The sequence below is a fragment of the Mycetomoellerius zeteki genome, unplaced genomic scaffold (genome assembly GCF_001594055.1).
Source record: "Mycetomoellerius zeteki isolate Tzet28-1 unplaced genomic scaffold, Tzet1.0 scaffold114, whole genome shotgun sequence".
NCBI classification, from domain to species: domain Eukaryota; kingdom Metazoa; phylum Arthropoda; class Insecta; order Hymenoptera; family Formicidae; genus Mycetomoellerius; species Mycetomoellerius zeteki.
The window spans coordinates 1,488,030-1,503,994 of NW_017256062.1; the positions used below are offsets into that span (position 1 = coordinate 1,488,030).

A 15,965-nucleotide genomic window follows, 5' to 3' on the forward strand; every position below is an offset into this window, starting at 1 on the left:
ATAGATATTAAACTGTCGTTATTTGAAAGATTCGATTTGTCTTTACCTTCATTCATGTCGGTAAGATATTTAATTAATATGTGCTATATAATCAGTAATTTAATGTTAGTCAGTGTTTTAAAAATAAAAGAGGTTGTTTGATATAACTCTCAAATATTTTTTTTAGGTTTTGAATCAATCATATTCTATAGCTCTTTTGATTTTAAGGATAAACTAAGGAATGGCGAAAGTAATAATATATGTTGCTAAAATATAGTAACATTATAAAAGTATAAAATTGTTTTACTTTTATTAAAATTTATGAATTTCACTTTATTAAAATATTTAATCATTTATCAAATAGAAATTAATAGATACATTTATTACTTGTAAATTGAAAAATTAATGTTTAAGTCTGATTATAGTTAAAAGTTGAATCATTATAGAATTTAGGATAAATAAAAATATGAAAAATTATTAAGGTACGTTTATTTAAAAAATTATTAATTTACAAGGTATTCTATATTTCATGTTAAAATATGCTAAAATAAAGTATTTTATATAAGTATGTTATAAGCTATTGATTTTTCAATGTTTTAACGTTAATCATTTATATGCAGAATAATTAAGGGAATTATGAAAAAAAATAAAATTGCATTTTAAGAAATGGCGATAACCTTTATATAACCTTTAAAAAATTATTTTAATTGGATTCCAAGATTAAAAATTGATATTTTTTGACAGTTTTCGGACCTTGCTGACGATAACTGTTAGGTGTAAGGTCAATATTACATGCGTATGTTTCTTGTCGTACGACAAATTTTGCAAGCCTGTCGATTGGCTATAGGACAAAGAAGTCCGACATCGTCTATCTTGCAGCCAATTAACACGCTTGAAAAATTCGTTGCCATACGACAAAAATGGACGCATGTAATATTGGCCTAAGGTGTACCGGCCATACGTGGCGCGCCGATCGGTAAAAGCGAGGCGAATAGAGGATGATGGCGCTCTAAGGAGTAGAACTAATTGACCACTTACGGTTGACAGTTAATTACCGATTAGGGTTAATCAAGTTGATGAAATTTTTTGTATATATGATACATATAAAAGTTTTGATATCAACAATTGGTGCCAAGTTAAATTCTGTAATTTCTTACTGTACAGTAAAGAACGTTTGCAGATGATCATCGTCTTCTCATACTTATTTTGGTTTTTATATTACTATTATAAAACAATGGGGGTGGTGATGGTTTCTTTATTCCAATCCAAGTTATAATGGCTTTATTCCCCTTCAAAAATTATTACATGAACATTATTACATACGAGTAAGTTACCGTCAGATACTGTGACTCTTCTGGACTTTTCTAGACAATATGGTAAAGATCAGCAACGAGCAATAAGATAATGACCACTTTATAGCCTAGTCATAATTACAAAGAATTTTACGTTGCTTTTAGCTTTGTGTTTAACAAAACATATATCTTAGGGAATCATACTAATTCTTTGTAAACTATTTTATTCCCCGTGACAATAGTATAAGTACAAGAAAATGCTTTCTAAATCATAATGTACCAAGTAATTTGTGAAATATAGGTAATAATTACTATAGAATATACTTGGACATTTTCGCGGGGAAAATCGTTACTTATCATCGCAAGACCATGATATATTCATGGAAGTCAACGAAAAGCAGAATTTCAAGAAGAATAATAAATTGCTGAAATTTTGTGAAAGCAGCTTTTAATACTGGTAGAAATGTCATACGTTGTCTTGTAGACGCAGGAACACTAGCAAATAAAGGTAAATACAAATGTGAAGGCACATTTTAATCTTATCCTTTACACTATTAATTATCTTTACGCTATTGATTTCATAAAGTGTGTATATATCCTTTTTCAATAATACTTACTATAATGGGTGATAAGTGTAGAGAAATATCATGCAAAACATTATTAAGTTAAGAACATCAAGATTTTGTCACGAATAGAGGAAGGTCATCGATACACACTGACATAACACTTTGTGTTTTTAGACAGTATTTCTTAAACAAATGCTAAACATAAAACTTTAGAAAAACTAAACCCCCTCTCTTTTTCTTTCACCTTCTTATAGCTCTTGTTGAGATCTTTTCAAAGCACCATAATTTTATTCACTTTAGGCCAGCTGTTTCGAAATTATTAAGTATTTTATGGTGAGATGTCGGCGACTGTAGACGAATCAAACAAGAAAACTGTTTATTTCTCTGCTGTAATGCTTGTATCTTTTACTTAGCAGGTCATAAGCTACAACATATGAGAATACCACTTGATTTGATCGGAGCCAATTTCATATAGGATTGGTGCGGGGTCCTTTGTCATTAATGTTTAAAATTAAATGCGTAATGTAAATTAAATTATAAATAAATAGAATTATCCCGTTAAACTTTCATTCGATTCATTCGTTGTAAATATTTTATTTTTCTTTGTTCTCTGTTCAAGAACAATACGCTAGGAAACATCAAAGGCATGGATTTCCAAAATGTGAATCCTCTGAATGTTCGATTAAACATGGTATCAGGTAACTTGTTACCAATGACCGCTGATAATTCGTCGTTTCCAATATTTTGGAAAATATACAGCATTTTGATATGGTTACTCGAAATACTTCAAACATGTGTGTTAATTCCTGGGTGTTTTTTTGTGCCGAAAGAGAAAGCTCTGAAAGATGGTGTAATCGGTATTGTGGTTGGCATGGAAGTTATTTGTACAATTATACGAATTTACTCATGTAGAGGACAAGTGCAACAGTTAATTAAAAAATTGAATGATGTTCTAACCGTAGAGGATGAGATAATGAGGAGTACAGTGATAGAAACTATAAAATCGATGGAGAGTCCTCTTAAATTTTACTGGTCGGCAGGTGTGATATCCACAATAGCATGGAGTAGTGAACCGTTTATGTTGGCCTTTCAAAGAAATTCCTTTTTTTATGTAGATTATAAGATGCCAGTTGTCTATGGCAAAGAGCCATTCACGACTAGTATGTTTGTATTTGGAAGTGTTATTGTGATGATGAGCGGCGTGTATATTTTTACAAAAAAAGTTGCTGCAGATAGTTATATAATAAATATGCTGCTGCTGATAACGGCACAATATAAATACATTGCATTAAAACTATCGATGATATTTCAAGATAAATTGCTTCAGAATGATCACAGTAAGTCTGACACAGATAAATGTAATCTCAATAGAGATGATTACGCAGAAAAAGAAATAAAAATTTTATGTCGGCATCATAATACAGTGATCCAGTAAGTTAGATTTTTAATTTTCGAAAAAAGTTACAAGTACCAAATCCTTTTAACTTGAATAGAAACTGCTTGTAATGTTCTATATTATTTGATTCGATATGACATTGACTTATGATATTCTCGATATCATCATTTACAATATAACTGCATGTTATTAAATTCTACATGTGAGGTATTTTAAAATATTTTATTGTAATACGTAACTTAAATTTATTGTTTTAATTAATCGAATAACAATATAGATTCTTAAGTTAAACTTTCCCTTTACACAGCCAATCACAAACGACCTCCGAGTAACCTTGACCTTGATTTGACCCTTCAGAAGGTCAAGGTCATTAACTTTTTCCGTTGCTCGTCATTCGTTAAAAAGTTATAAACAAAAAAGTTTCTCTGCTTTAAAAATAAAAATTCTTTGCTTTAAAATAGATTTCCTGTTTCAAAAACAAAAATTTTTCTGCTTTAAACTAGATTTCCCACTTCAAATACAAAAATTGTCTGCTTTAAAATAGGTTTCCAGCGAGAAAAGTTTTGTTTTTCTGTCAGTTGAAGGCAATGTTGAACATTGTAGAGGAATATTTTACTTCGCATGCACCTACCGACAGTAACTAATAAAAATATAATAAAAATATAAATGTATATTTCATACATATATAAATATATATACATAAATATATCTTTATTATATACTTATACATTTACTGTATATAATTATTTACTTATTTATGAATTCCTATTTTCCCAGAATATTTACATCAAGGAATTCTGATGCAATGTTAAAGTAATCTCTATTTCCAATGGTTATTCTTAATCTATATTAAATTATTTGTAGTACATATTGCTATTTTCTTTTCAGACAAATGACACAGAATTTATTCAAATTAAAACAACAAAATAATTACAGCTTTGTGTATGTAAAATATACAAATATTCGTTTTTCAAAGTAATAATTATTTTACTGTTTTAATTTTGTCTTACTGAATTTTGTCATTTAATTGCCTGACAAAAATAGCAAATATTACAAATAATTTTAACATAGATTTAAAATAATTATCGGAAATGGAGATTACTTTAATATGGTATCAGACAATTTCTTGGTTTAAATATATTTTTAAAATGTTTTTTTTTCTATTTTTAATTATAATATAGTCGAGACACAAACCCCTGTAAGCTATGCATTTTTATAGATCAGAGACGCCATATTGCTATTTAGTTATACTGGACTATTTTAGATGGCGCTAAAATCAACGACAATTTTTTCCAAGAGGGGTGTTGACACACCCTGTGGTCTACTTCCACAATCCCTTGTCCAGAGAAAATACTACTGATATATGTACCTTATGTTTAAAAATTGTGTACTATTCATAAAAATTGTTTTATTCATAACTTTTTAATGAATAACGAGCAATGGAAAAAATCAATGACCTCGACCTTCTTAAGGGTCAAGGTCAAAGTCACTCGGGAGTCATTTGGGGCTGGTTGAGTAAAGGCAAAGTTTTACCGATTCTTATTTTATCTTTTAATATATAGCATCTTATTATCATTATGTGATGTTTTTTAGAATAATGTTAATGTTAAGAAGGCTACTATCTTTAAACATCAGTTTAATATATGTAATAAGCGTTTTTCGATTCTGTTGCATTTCTATCATGATAAATTCAGTGAGTAACAATCTCTATTGCCAATTATTGTCGGAATATTTGATAAATTTAAAGGCACTATAATGTTATCAATGGGTGCGTTCAGCAGCACGTAACAGTTTTGCAACCGTTTTGTGATTGTCTGCTGAACGGTTCTAGATGCACTCACGTCTCAACATGTTTATTCAGCGGTCGCCATGATTTTACAGCAAAATAAGGTTGCGTTGCGCAGCAGAAGGTAACAGTTTTGCGTTTTATGATTGTTTGCTGAACGGTCCTAGATGCACTCAACGTCTCAACATGTTTATTCAGCCGTCGCTATGATTTCCAGCAAAATAAAAGTATGCTGAGTCACAAATGGCTGCAAAGGGATTGCATCTCTTTATCAAATAATTAATCTTCATAATATTGTGGGTTTTTCCCTGGTGCTGTGTTGTTTCGAGTCCTTGTGAAGTTTTGAGTGAAACATGAAAGAGATACAAAAATTGGCCTCCGGATTTCGCAACATGATTTGATATTTTTTGTAAAAAAAAATATATAGAATCCTGTAACACAATACTATGAAGAGTAGATATTTGATAAAGAGATACAATCGCTTTGCAGCCATACTTTGCCGCCATTCCTTGCAGACTTACTTTGCCGGAAATCATGACGACCGCTGAATAAACATGTTGAACCGTCATAATCAAGACGCCGTAATCGAGACGCAATAAATAAGAAACGACAATCATAAAACGTTTGCAAAACTGTTGAGCTGCAAAGGGATTGCATCTCTTTATCAAATAATTAATCTTCATAATATTGTGGGTTTTTCCCTGGTGCTGTGTTGTTTCGAGTCCTTGTGAAGTTTTGAGTGAAACATGAAAGAGATACAAAAATTGGCCTCCGGATTTCGCAACATGATTTGATATTTTTTGTAAAAAAAAATATATAGAATCCTGTAACACAATACTATGAAGAGTAGATATTTGATAAAGAGATACAATCGCTTTGCAGCCATACTTTGCCGCCATTCCTTGCAGACTTACTTTGCCGGAAATCATGACGACCGCTGAATAAACATGTTGAACCGTCATAATCAAGACGCCGTAATCGAGACGCAATAAATAAGAAACGACAATCATAAAACGTTTGCAAAACTGTTGCGTTCTGCTGAACGCACCCATTGCTTCAGATATGCCAAAGAGTTTGCGGTTTATTGTCATCCCGTGATTCATTGCTAATGCCAATATTTCATTAACCTTGCTGTTATCGTCATCTGCATCATGGTGGGGAGCGCACTGATACTCTATCAGTGTGCCCCTCGCCCTGATGAGAACGGCAAGATTCATGAAATGTTGGTATTAGCAATGGATCACAGCACAACGATAAACCGCAAACCGATAAACTCTTTGACACCTCTGAACAAAATACCCGTGAAAGCATTATCAACTCAAAAGTATTATCAATGTTATTATATTATTGCATTTTATCAGTCAGTATCTTACTGACATGTTTTTGGAAATCTTTAGATACCATCAGAAACTTTATGGGAAGTATGCTCGATTATTATGTATGGAATCAGTGGAGTAGTGCAGCTCTACATAACATGTTCTTGTATGCAACAGCTATTAGATGCGGTAGGTTTTGTTGCAATCTATATTTTTACATGTGTACATTACATACAAAGAAGGTGAAATGTTTATAATTAATAAAAATATATTATTATACATATCTTTTTCCATTTCCTAATTAAGAGTGTTAATATAACGGAGTATGCATTTCACGGAAAATGGTACCAATATGGAAAGAATGTGAAACGTACATTTATGTTTATGATAATGGCTAATAGTTTAGAAATTAAACTGTCAACATTTGAAAAATATAATCTATCTTTATCTTCATTTATGATGGTGAGTTTTAAATTTACTTTCCGCATAGAGTTGACGTACTTAGTATTCTTATTAATACTTTAGGACATTCTAAAGTATGTATTAGAAATTTTTAAATGAATATTTCAGATATTAAATCAATCATATTCGATTGCGCTTTTACTATTGAAAACTAATTGAAAGATGCGTTGTTTTGTGCAGATTTTACATACAGTAAATATAATTTTTATAATTTAAATAAAATATAAAGTTTAATATTATTTTGTGAAACTAACTTTTATTATATCTTAAAGTACGTTATTTTTGTTCCAGTAAAAATAATATTATCATGTGTCATAATATATTAAGCTTAGTAATTGAATAAAAATTTAAACAGTGCGCAAGTATTAAGATGAAATGTAGTATAAAATCTCACTGTAATACAAAATTGTGTAGAAATAAAGTTATATATAAAATATAAAAAACTATAAAAAAAAAGAAACATTTTTTGACAAGAATATCATAATTATTTCTGAGCAAATAATAGAAAGGACGTTTAATAATATATTTAAATTCAATATTTAATTTATATCCATTTATCTAAGAGCAATATCTGTACCAAATTAGATATAATGGTTATTTTGTAAATATGGTACAGAAGGCCAAGGATTGGTCAAAGTTAGATGTTTCGAATAATATAATATTCTTGGATTTATAATATTCATGAATTTAATTTATATTCTATAATTGTCATGATGGTAAAATCTCTTTCTTTTAATTTGTCTAATTATTTTTTGTTGAAAAATAAAGATTGAGGACAAACCTGAAGTATCAGTTGAATATGAGTATTCAATTCGTGGATAAGCCTCCTTTGAAATGTTTTAATATAATATCTCGTATTAAACCTCTCCTGAATTAATCTGGAAACTTAAGTCTACGAAGTTCGCGTTTAGATAGGATCAAGTTTCGATACCTTGCCATAGTTGACGAAGTACTATAAGATAATCGTCCCTTCAAAGTAATTAGAAGGAAGTTTATAGTCGTATGCATCTCGACAATAAACATAATGAGAAGGACGTACCACAATAAATTTTATATTATTGCGACCTTTAGTCATGTGTGAATTTCTACATTTGCCTGCAACAATGAAAGACTCTCTCTAGATCTTTATTCACGATATTATTGATGTTTGCTTTTGTCAACATGCTTATAATTGCGATTAAAGGTAGCAGAATGTCTTCTGCCTTTGTATGCTAACGTAAAATATACTACTGGTATCCGAGTAGAAAAGAAGTTATTGAAGGGAAATAATATGAATAGCTGGAGATCTACGATCGGTTAAGTGTGGCTTTTAAAACACGATAAAAGAGCAACGCGTAGGAAGTATCAGTCTGAATCGAAAAAGAGCTTTCGTGATGATCATAAAATAGAATAAATAGTTTTTATGTTGTACTTGTATATTTAAAATGCAATATGTAATGTAACATTAATGTAAGTAAACTATTCAGATATTCACGAATACTTAAAAGAAGTCCATTCTTAAATATTTATTACGAAGAGAAGAGTTATACCAAGGACATGGATTTTCAAAGCGTAAATCCCCTAAACGTTCGCTTAAACGCACTCTCGGGTAACTTGCTGCCCTTAAAGCCAGGTGATTCGCGATTTCCGATAACGTGGAAAATATATAGCGCCTTGGTATGGCTGATTGAAGTAATTCAAACAATCGCATTAATTCCTGGACTGATTCTGGTGCCACGGGAGAAGGCTTTAAAAGACGGTACAGTTCTCTGTGTGATTACCGTAGAAATGTTTTTTATGGCTGCGCGGATTCACTCACGCAGGCAGCTGGTGAATCAATTGATCCAAAAACTAAACGATATTTTGCGTTTCTCGGACGAGACTATGAAGAATGTTGTGACGATGACTCTACAGCCTATGGAGAATCCGCTTAAGTTTTACTGGCTGTCTGGCTGGTTGGGTGTTTTCATATGGGCTTGCTTACCGTTTCTGTATATTTTTAAAGAGGTTTCCTTCTTTTACGAGGATTATAGAATGCCGGCAGTCTTTTCCAAGCAACCCTTTTCGCTTGATGTCTTCCTATTGGGCAGCGTTCTCATACTGATCGGTAACATGTATGTTTTTGTAAAGAAAGTCGGAATGGATGTTTATATGATACATCTTGTGCTACTAATAACGGCGCAATATCGATACATCGCCATAAAACTCGCGGTAATATTTCGGGACGGAAATTCGCTAAGTAAATTCGATGAATCTCATCAGAAATACTGCTCTGGAATAGATCGCTGGGTAAAAAAAGAAATGATAGCATTATGTCGACATCACAGCAATATTGTTCAGTAAGTAATTAAAAAAATTTTACTAAAATTTGTTGCTAAGAAAAAATATATAAATGCGTCGATAATTGTTATTAAAGGAATCTTGAACCCAAGAAATGACATAAAATTTTTTTTTTATACTTTTTTATACTTTTTTATATACTTAAAATAAATTTTAAATATATAGAATATTATATATTTTATAATATCTTATATGTACGTGCATTTTATTTTAGCTTATCATCTATGTTAAAGAAATTATTGTCTTTGAACTTCAGTATGATCTATGTGAACAGTGTTCTAAGGTTTTGTTTTATTAGTATCATGCTGAGTACAGTGAGTAAGAAGTTAACATTAATTATTATATTTGGTATGCTCGCAAACGCTTCGTTCAGGAGATATTACTCATACAGCATCGAAAGTTTTCAGACATATTTTAACTGAAAAGTTGTCTGCAATATTTTTTAGACAGTTCTGGAATAGCAAAATGTCCGTAATTCTTAGATATGAAACCTTGTTAGAAGGTTGCTAAACAGTTACAAGTTTCCGCAATTCAAGCAGAACAAGTCATTCATATACAAAAGTTTTTCGCAATTAAAGTAGAACAAATCACGATAACATCATAATGACGATAAATTGAATCGAGATTGATCAAAAAATGACTTTTAATAAACATTTTGGAGCCATTTTAACGTTATGATGATTTTTTGTTCTATTCGGATGTTCTTCAATTTATTGCATACGATAGATTTTAGAAACATTTCTGTTGAAACATTTCATGTGACACACACATATTGCAGGATTTCTTATGTTGTAACATTTCATGTGACATATTGCAGAATTCTTTCAGAATTGTTGCACATGGAATGTGAAATATTGAAACATTTCTGAAAATTTTCAGAACAAACGGTGCTGTATGTGTGACTTCTGAAGTTACAGAATTGTAGAAATGACTAATGTCGAAATATGTCGAAATAAGATCTATCTTCTTTATTTTTCTGCAATAATCAGAATTTAATTATTAAATGTTTTGTTCAAAATGAAAATGTATGGTTATATTTTATTAGAAATAATGGGCGATATTTTAATTGAATCCCATTTTCTACCAGTTTGAATGCGAATGGATTTCTCGCATTTTTGAATAATGAATTTTATGATCTTTTGGAAAACATTCGTTTGAACATGAGAGTGAACTCCTGATTTCAATTAGATGGCTGTCCTGCTCGCTATGGCAGACGTCTTCAACAATGGCTTAAAATTCATTTTCCCAGAAGATGTATCGATCACGCTGAACTTGTGGTTTGGTTTCCGCGTTCAACGGATTTAATACCATTATATTTTTTTGTATGGGGTACTCTGAAGCAGAAAGTGTGCAGTATCTGTTAATGACCTTTAATATTAAAACGAAAAATTGTACAAGCGTGCGAAGAAATTACAGACGCACAATGTCATCATTGATAGATGCAATGCTTGTCTCCTAGTTGGAGGTCATCATTTTGAACAAAACGTTTAATAATCTTATTTTGATTATTGTAAAGCAATAAAGAGGATAGACCTTATTTGGACATTATTTCGACATTATTCATTCTTATAGTTCTGTAATTTCAGAAGTCAATATCTCTTAAACAGACCGTTTGCGAGCATACTTCTAGAGGAAAATTTTGTTTGTTTTGATGTCCTAAATTCATATTAAAAATTTGGCCATTTAACACGGTGTAGATATACAGAATGTCCCATTTTAACTTTGACACTGAAATATCTCGAAAATTGTAAAAGATACGGAAAAATGTTTCAGGCAAAAGTTGTAGAGTTTAATTATATTTCAAACAATATAATGTTTTGAAAAGCTTTTGAGGTAAGCTACAAGAATATGCAATGAAAAATGGGGGATTCCATTTAAAAAATTCAAAGTAATCTTGCTCTGACCTTGACAACGCCACCCAAGGTCAAACCAATGGTATCAACTTATGTCCTCCTCGAAGTTACAAAACTTTTGTCTGAAACATTTTTCGATTTAATGAAGTGTTTCTGAAATATTTGAGTGGATCCTATAAAATGGGACATTCTTTATGTGTATACAGGATATCTCACAACCACCGTACAATACTTTTATAGCATATTCTAGAGATAAAGTAGAGTAAATAATTCTAATACGTAAATATCGAATCTGCAATAGTTCTTGAATTGATCAAAGATAGTTTGTAATTCAAAAACTATTATACATATATCTTCAACATTTTCATATTAGAATTTTAATCTTAGAATGTTCCAAAGAATCCAGAAATAATAATAGAAGCTATAAAAGTAAAATAGTTTTCAACTTATAAGCAATTAAAATTAGTTTATATAATAATTGAAAAAATTATTGCAGCCTCAACATTTTCATTTCAGAATTTTTATTCTACATCATCTCTAAAATATCGCTATAAAAGTCTAAAATATACTGTGTGAAAGTATTGTACGGTAAATGTGAGATACCTTATATATATATGTATATATTTATATGTTTATAAATTTTATATTAAATAAGATATTTTTATATTTTCTCTGAGGTACCTTCAACAACTGTCCCAGAAGCTCTTTCGATCGTCATGTTCGCATGTGGCTCAATAGTTCAATTTTACATGTTGTGTTCTTGCGTTCAACAGTTACTAGACGCGGTAAGTTGTAATTTCATTAAAAAAGACCTTACAAAGATAAAAAAAAAATGTATACCAAATACATAAAACGCATCATTCAAGAAAGTTATTGTTAAATATGTAATCATTTAATTATTTATTATTATCATATGTTTAATTTTTAGAGTCAGCAAATGACAAATAAAGCATTTCACGAAAAGTGGTATCAATTTGGACCATATGTAAAACGTACATTTATGTTAATGATATTAGGTAATAATTTAGAATGCAAGCTTTCGACGTGCAACAAGTTTAATTTGTCTCTACCCTCATTTATGACAGTAAGAGTATTTTTTATATTTTTACAAGTAAAGATGTTATCGAACGTTATTTGTTTCAAATCTTTTCTGATGATCTTTTAGATCTTAAATCAATCGTATTCGATTGCTCTACTACTCTTACGAGTACATGAATAATAATGAAGAATATTTGTATAAATTACTTAAATGCAGCACTTTTTTTAAATCGAATCCTTATGTTCCAAATTAATGGTAATAAAATTTTGAATAATTTAATTAAAATTAGTAAAATTATGTTAGAAATATGTGCAATTATTATAAGATAATTTCATTAAAATATTATTAAAAGATAATCCTATATTAAAATGCGCCTGTTAAATCGATAGCCGAATTTATTGTCGCCCCTTTTCCGCGATGCGGATTGGTTGTCTAGAGCTCAATTGCAACGCGCGCGTAACTTCGTATCGTGAGCGGATTTGTGCAATATTTTAACTGTTTATCGATTTTTAGATTCTCTTATTTAGTTATTTTATAACTCTTATTAATGACAGTAATGATGTCATGGTATTGTTGTCGCCCAGGTTTTTTACCATGTATAAAACCTGCGTAGTGACAATGTAACGATATCATTACTATTGTTGTTAGAGTTACAGAAAGAGAGAGAGAGAGAGAGAGAGAGAGAGAATAAAGGCCTTATTAATTCAAATTGAAATTACTTACAGTTTAAGATTAAATAGATTAAATTTAGGGGAGAGTAGGATGATGGCGATCATTTAAGAAATTTTATTAATATTTTTATTTAAAATTGATTTTTTAATAAATTTGTTGCAGAGACATACACAGTACAGAATTATAGCTTTAAAGAAAACTATTAAAATAATTATTAGACGTATTAAATTTTTATTTATCGATGTAAAAGATATAGTAGTTTTGATCGGTATAACCTATCTATGAAGGGTTATGGCGATCAAACTACGAGTCATAGTAATCGGGATGAGATTATGAAAATTATGTTTGGGCATTTCAGTTGCAGATCATGACAATCATTTTTAATAAATCAATTATATGAAAAAGTTCGTATATTAAACTATTTTTTAATTAACAATATTAAGAACCTTTATTTTAGACCGCATATGTGAAAAACACAATCAATACTAGAAATTAAATGCCTATAATGGTCGAAGCTGAAAGCTCTTTAATGCTTAAATAATTCAATGTAAATTATATATATATTATATATGTACAGGGTGTTGCATCACCATACAGATCAGTATGACGGGTTGCCCATTCGTGCAGGCGCGCAAGATCGTTCACAATTGCGTAGAGTTCGACAATCAATAGCACACACACACACACACACGCACGCACGCACGCACGCACACATACCGCATATACGTATATGCACTAACCATAGTGGATTAGAACCGGCCTAGTATACCTACTTTATGTTATTTAATAAAATATACTTTATCAATTGAGATATCTCATTTTTTACATTTAGAATTGTGTACAACGGCTTTAATGTGCACTGAGTGCGCACAGGTTCTGCCAATGAAAAACGCTATAATATTCAAAAACGGAAAGATAAAAGGCATATACCACGATCGCAAGATGTTCTTAGTGAAGTTTATATTTAATTCCAACACACATAATCGGGTTACAAAAATATTAAACGTTTCGGCCTTAAATTAGGCCAGCTTCAGTATATAAAAGTTAAGTATACAATTTTTTAAAACACACACATGTACGACTAATCTAAATTAATTAATCTCCTAACATGTCTGAATATTACGCAAGAACGCTCATTAAATTTTTTATATGTTAGTCCAAGAGTTTCAAATATCCAAAGAATTTCGTCTCTTATGCCAATTTTTCCGATATTCCAAATGTATGTAATAAGTTGTTCATTGAACCCAAAATTTCCAGATTCTAATGATCGCAACATTTCTTGATTAATTCTTGATAAATTTGATGTTTAAAATTCGTGTTTCGAGTTATAACTTATAAAAATTAGTACCTGTGTTCCAGTCAACTTGTGAAGATTAATATCGAAAGTGGATGTCTTGTTGTAATAAAGAATTAGTTTAAATGTTCTGCCGAATTCTCATCATGATACACAGCTTTATATACTCAACATGTCTCGAAGGAGAGGGTAAAATGATATTATGTAGGGGGAGTTATGCTAATTGTTAGCAGGGAATGGAAGTAACTCGTTACTTGTAACGAAGTTACAGTTACAAGTTACTTTTTGGATAATTTTATTGGTAACTGCGTTACTTTTTCTTTTTGGTAACTGTAACAGGGTAACTTAGTTATATTTTTTGGTAATGAATTTTACAGTTACTTTTATCGTTACTTAGCACACAATTGAATAGAGATGTAAAAAAAACAGTATTTTTTACTTCGGAGAAAAATATCAAGTAAAAAACTAGTTTTTTACTGTAAATAATAATATTTTTTTACCAAATTACATAAAATTCATGAAAAAATAAGTTCTTTTAATATAATTATTGGAACGACAGATATTTCATATATTTGAAAGCTAAATAAGTGATGTTATTAATACAGATAATACTTTATAAACATAATAGATACTATTTTGTTGCATATCGATGATAATTATACCCTATATTTTAATTATTTTAAGACAACATCCCAATATAATATTGATTCAAGCGTAGTCAATTAAAGATTCGATGAACGTTGTCTCACTATAATTTAAATTTAGAATATGTATAATTATAATCATAGTATACGACAAAAACAATGTCAATTTGTCTAGTAAAGTATTATTTGTATTAATAATACAAGTATGGAACACTTACTTAACTTTTAAAATTGAAATACAGTCATTCATAAAATGTCATTCAAATAATAGTCAAAGGTAAGGTATATTTATAATCATTGACATTGTACTATATTAATCATTATATTATATTTTAACTTTGTAACTATTTTCACACAGAAATCTTATGAATAAGTGCAAAAACTAAATTCTGGAACAATAGTACAGCGTCGAAATCATGAAATGTTAAAAAAAATATCCGGAAAAAAAACTGTCAAAGCCGAAAAAAATAATCATTATTTTCCGAGTATTTTATCTTAAAATTCTAGAATTTTTCCATCGTTTACATCTCTATGATTGGACATGATTCGATTAGACAAATAGACACGAGCCACTCATAGCGCTTGAGACTAGAAAGCCCCCAAGCACTCGTCTGCTGTGATTGGTGGTCGTCGATTTTAAAAAAGTAACGGAAAAGTAACGAAAAATTACTTTTTCAAGTAACGGTAACTTTAAGGAGTTACTTTTAAAAATCGCGGTAACTGGTAACTGTAACTATAAATTATTTTTTCTACTCCGTAACGAGTAACTGTAACTTGTTATTTTTAAATAGTAATTTTTCATTCCCTGTTACTTACAATTAGTTACAGAGAACTATGATCAAACATTTTTTTATTATTATTGAAAATCTTTAATAATATTTCAGGTTATGATACTCAATTGCTATTTCGTGTTTAAAAATCATTAAAATATAATAAAGACATACTGGTAAACATCTTAACAAAACCTTATTCTGTAAGGTAAGTAATTAATAATTCATAATTCTGCATTAAACAATTCATTACCTACGTCGCTAAAATTCATAATTTTTTATTTCAGAACGAAGAAAGTATAAAGAAATAATAATTAGTAATTATATTAAAATATAAATGTTATTAATGGATTTTTTATATACAACAAACAACATGGAAAAAGATAAAAACAGATCGATTATAATAATGACGACGTGTAATGTGTTTAAAATATATTTTATCGTGCGAACATTATTATAAATTAAAATCTTTTGTTAAATGTATGTACAAAGCAAAGTATCTTATATCTAAATAACTTTAATTCTTTTTGTTGTAATAAATGCAATCATAAATTGTTGTATAAAAGATATTAGGTGT

General features: G+C 29.7%; 2 protein-coding genes across 2 annotated transcripts; both read left to right on the forward strand.

The window, feature by feature from the left end:
• The first annotated feature begins 2,483 nt into the window (after window positions 1-2,483).
• LOC108728340 (uncharacterized) lies at window positions 2,484-3,272 on the forward strand. Its single transcript, XM_018456844.1, has one exon. The coding sequence runs from the start codon at window positions 2,484-2,486 to the stop codon at window positions 3,270-3,272; it is 789 nt and encodes a 262-aa protein (XP_018312346.1).
• Window positions 3,273-8,333: 5,061 nt separating this feature from the next.
• LOC108728348 (uncharacterized) lies at window positions 8,334-9,119 on the forward strand. The gene has a single exon (XM_018456856.1). It carries the CDS (start codon window positions 8,334-8,336, stop codon window positions 9,117-9,119), a length of 786 nt encoding a protein of 261 aa, XP_018312358.1.
• Window positions 9,120-15,965: the final 6,846 nt, after the last annotated feature.

Coding starts and splice junctions, on each gene's coding strand:
- LOC108728340 (XM_018456844.1), top strand. CDS start 2,484: ATGGATTTCCAAAATGTGAATCCTCTGAATGTTCGATTAAACATGGTA.
- LOC108728348 (XM_018456856.1), top strand. CDS start 8,334: ATGGATTTTCAAAGCGTAAATCCCCTAAACGTTCGCTTAAACGCACTC.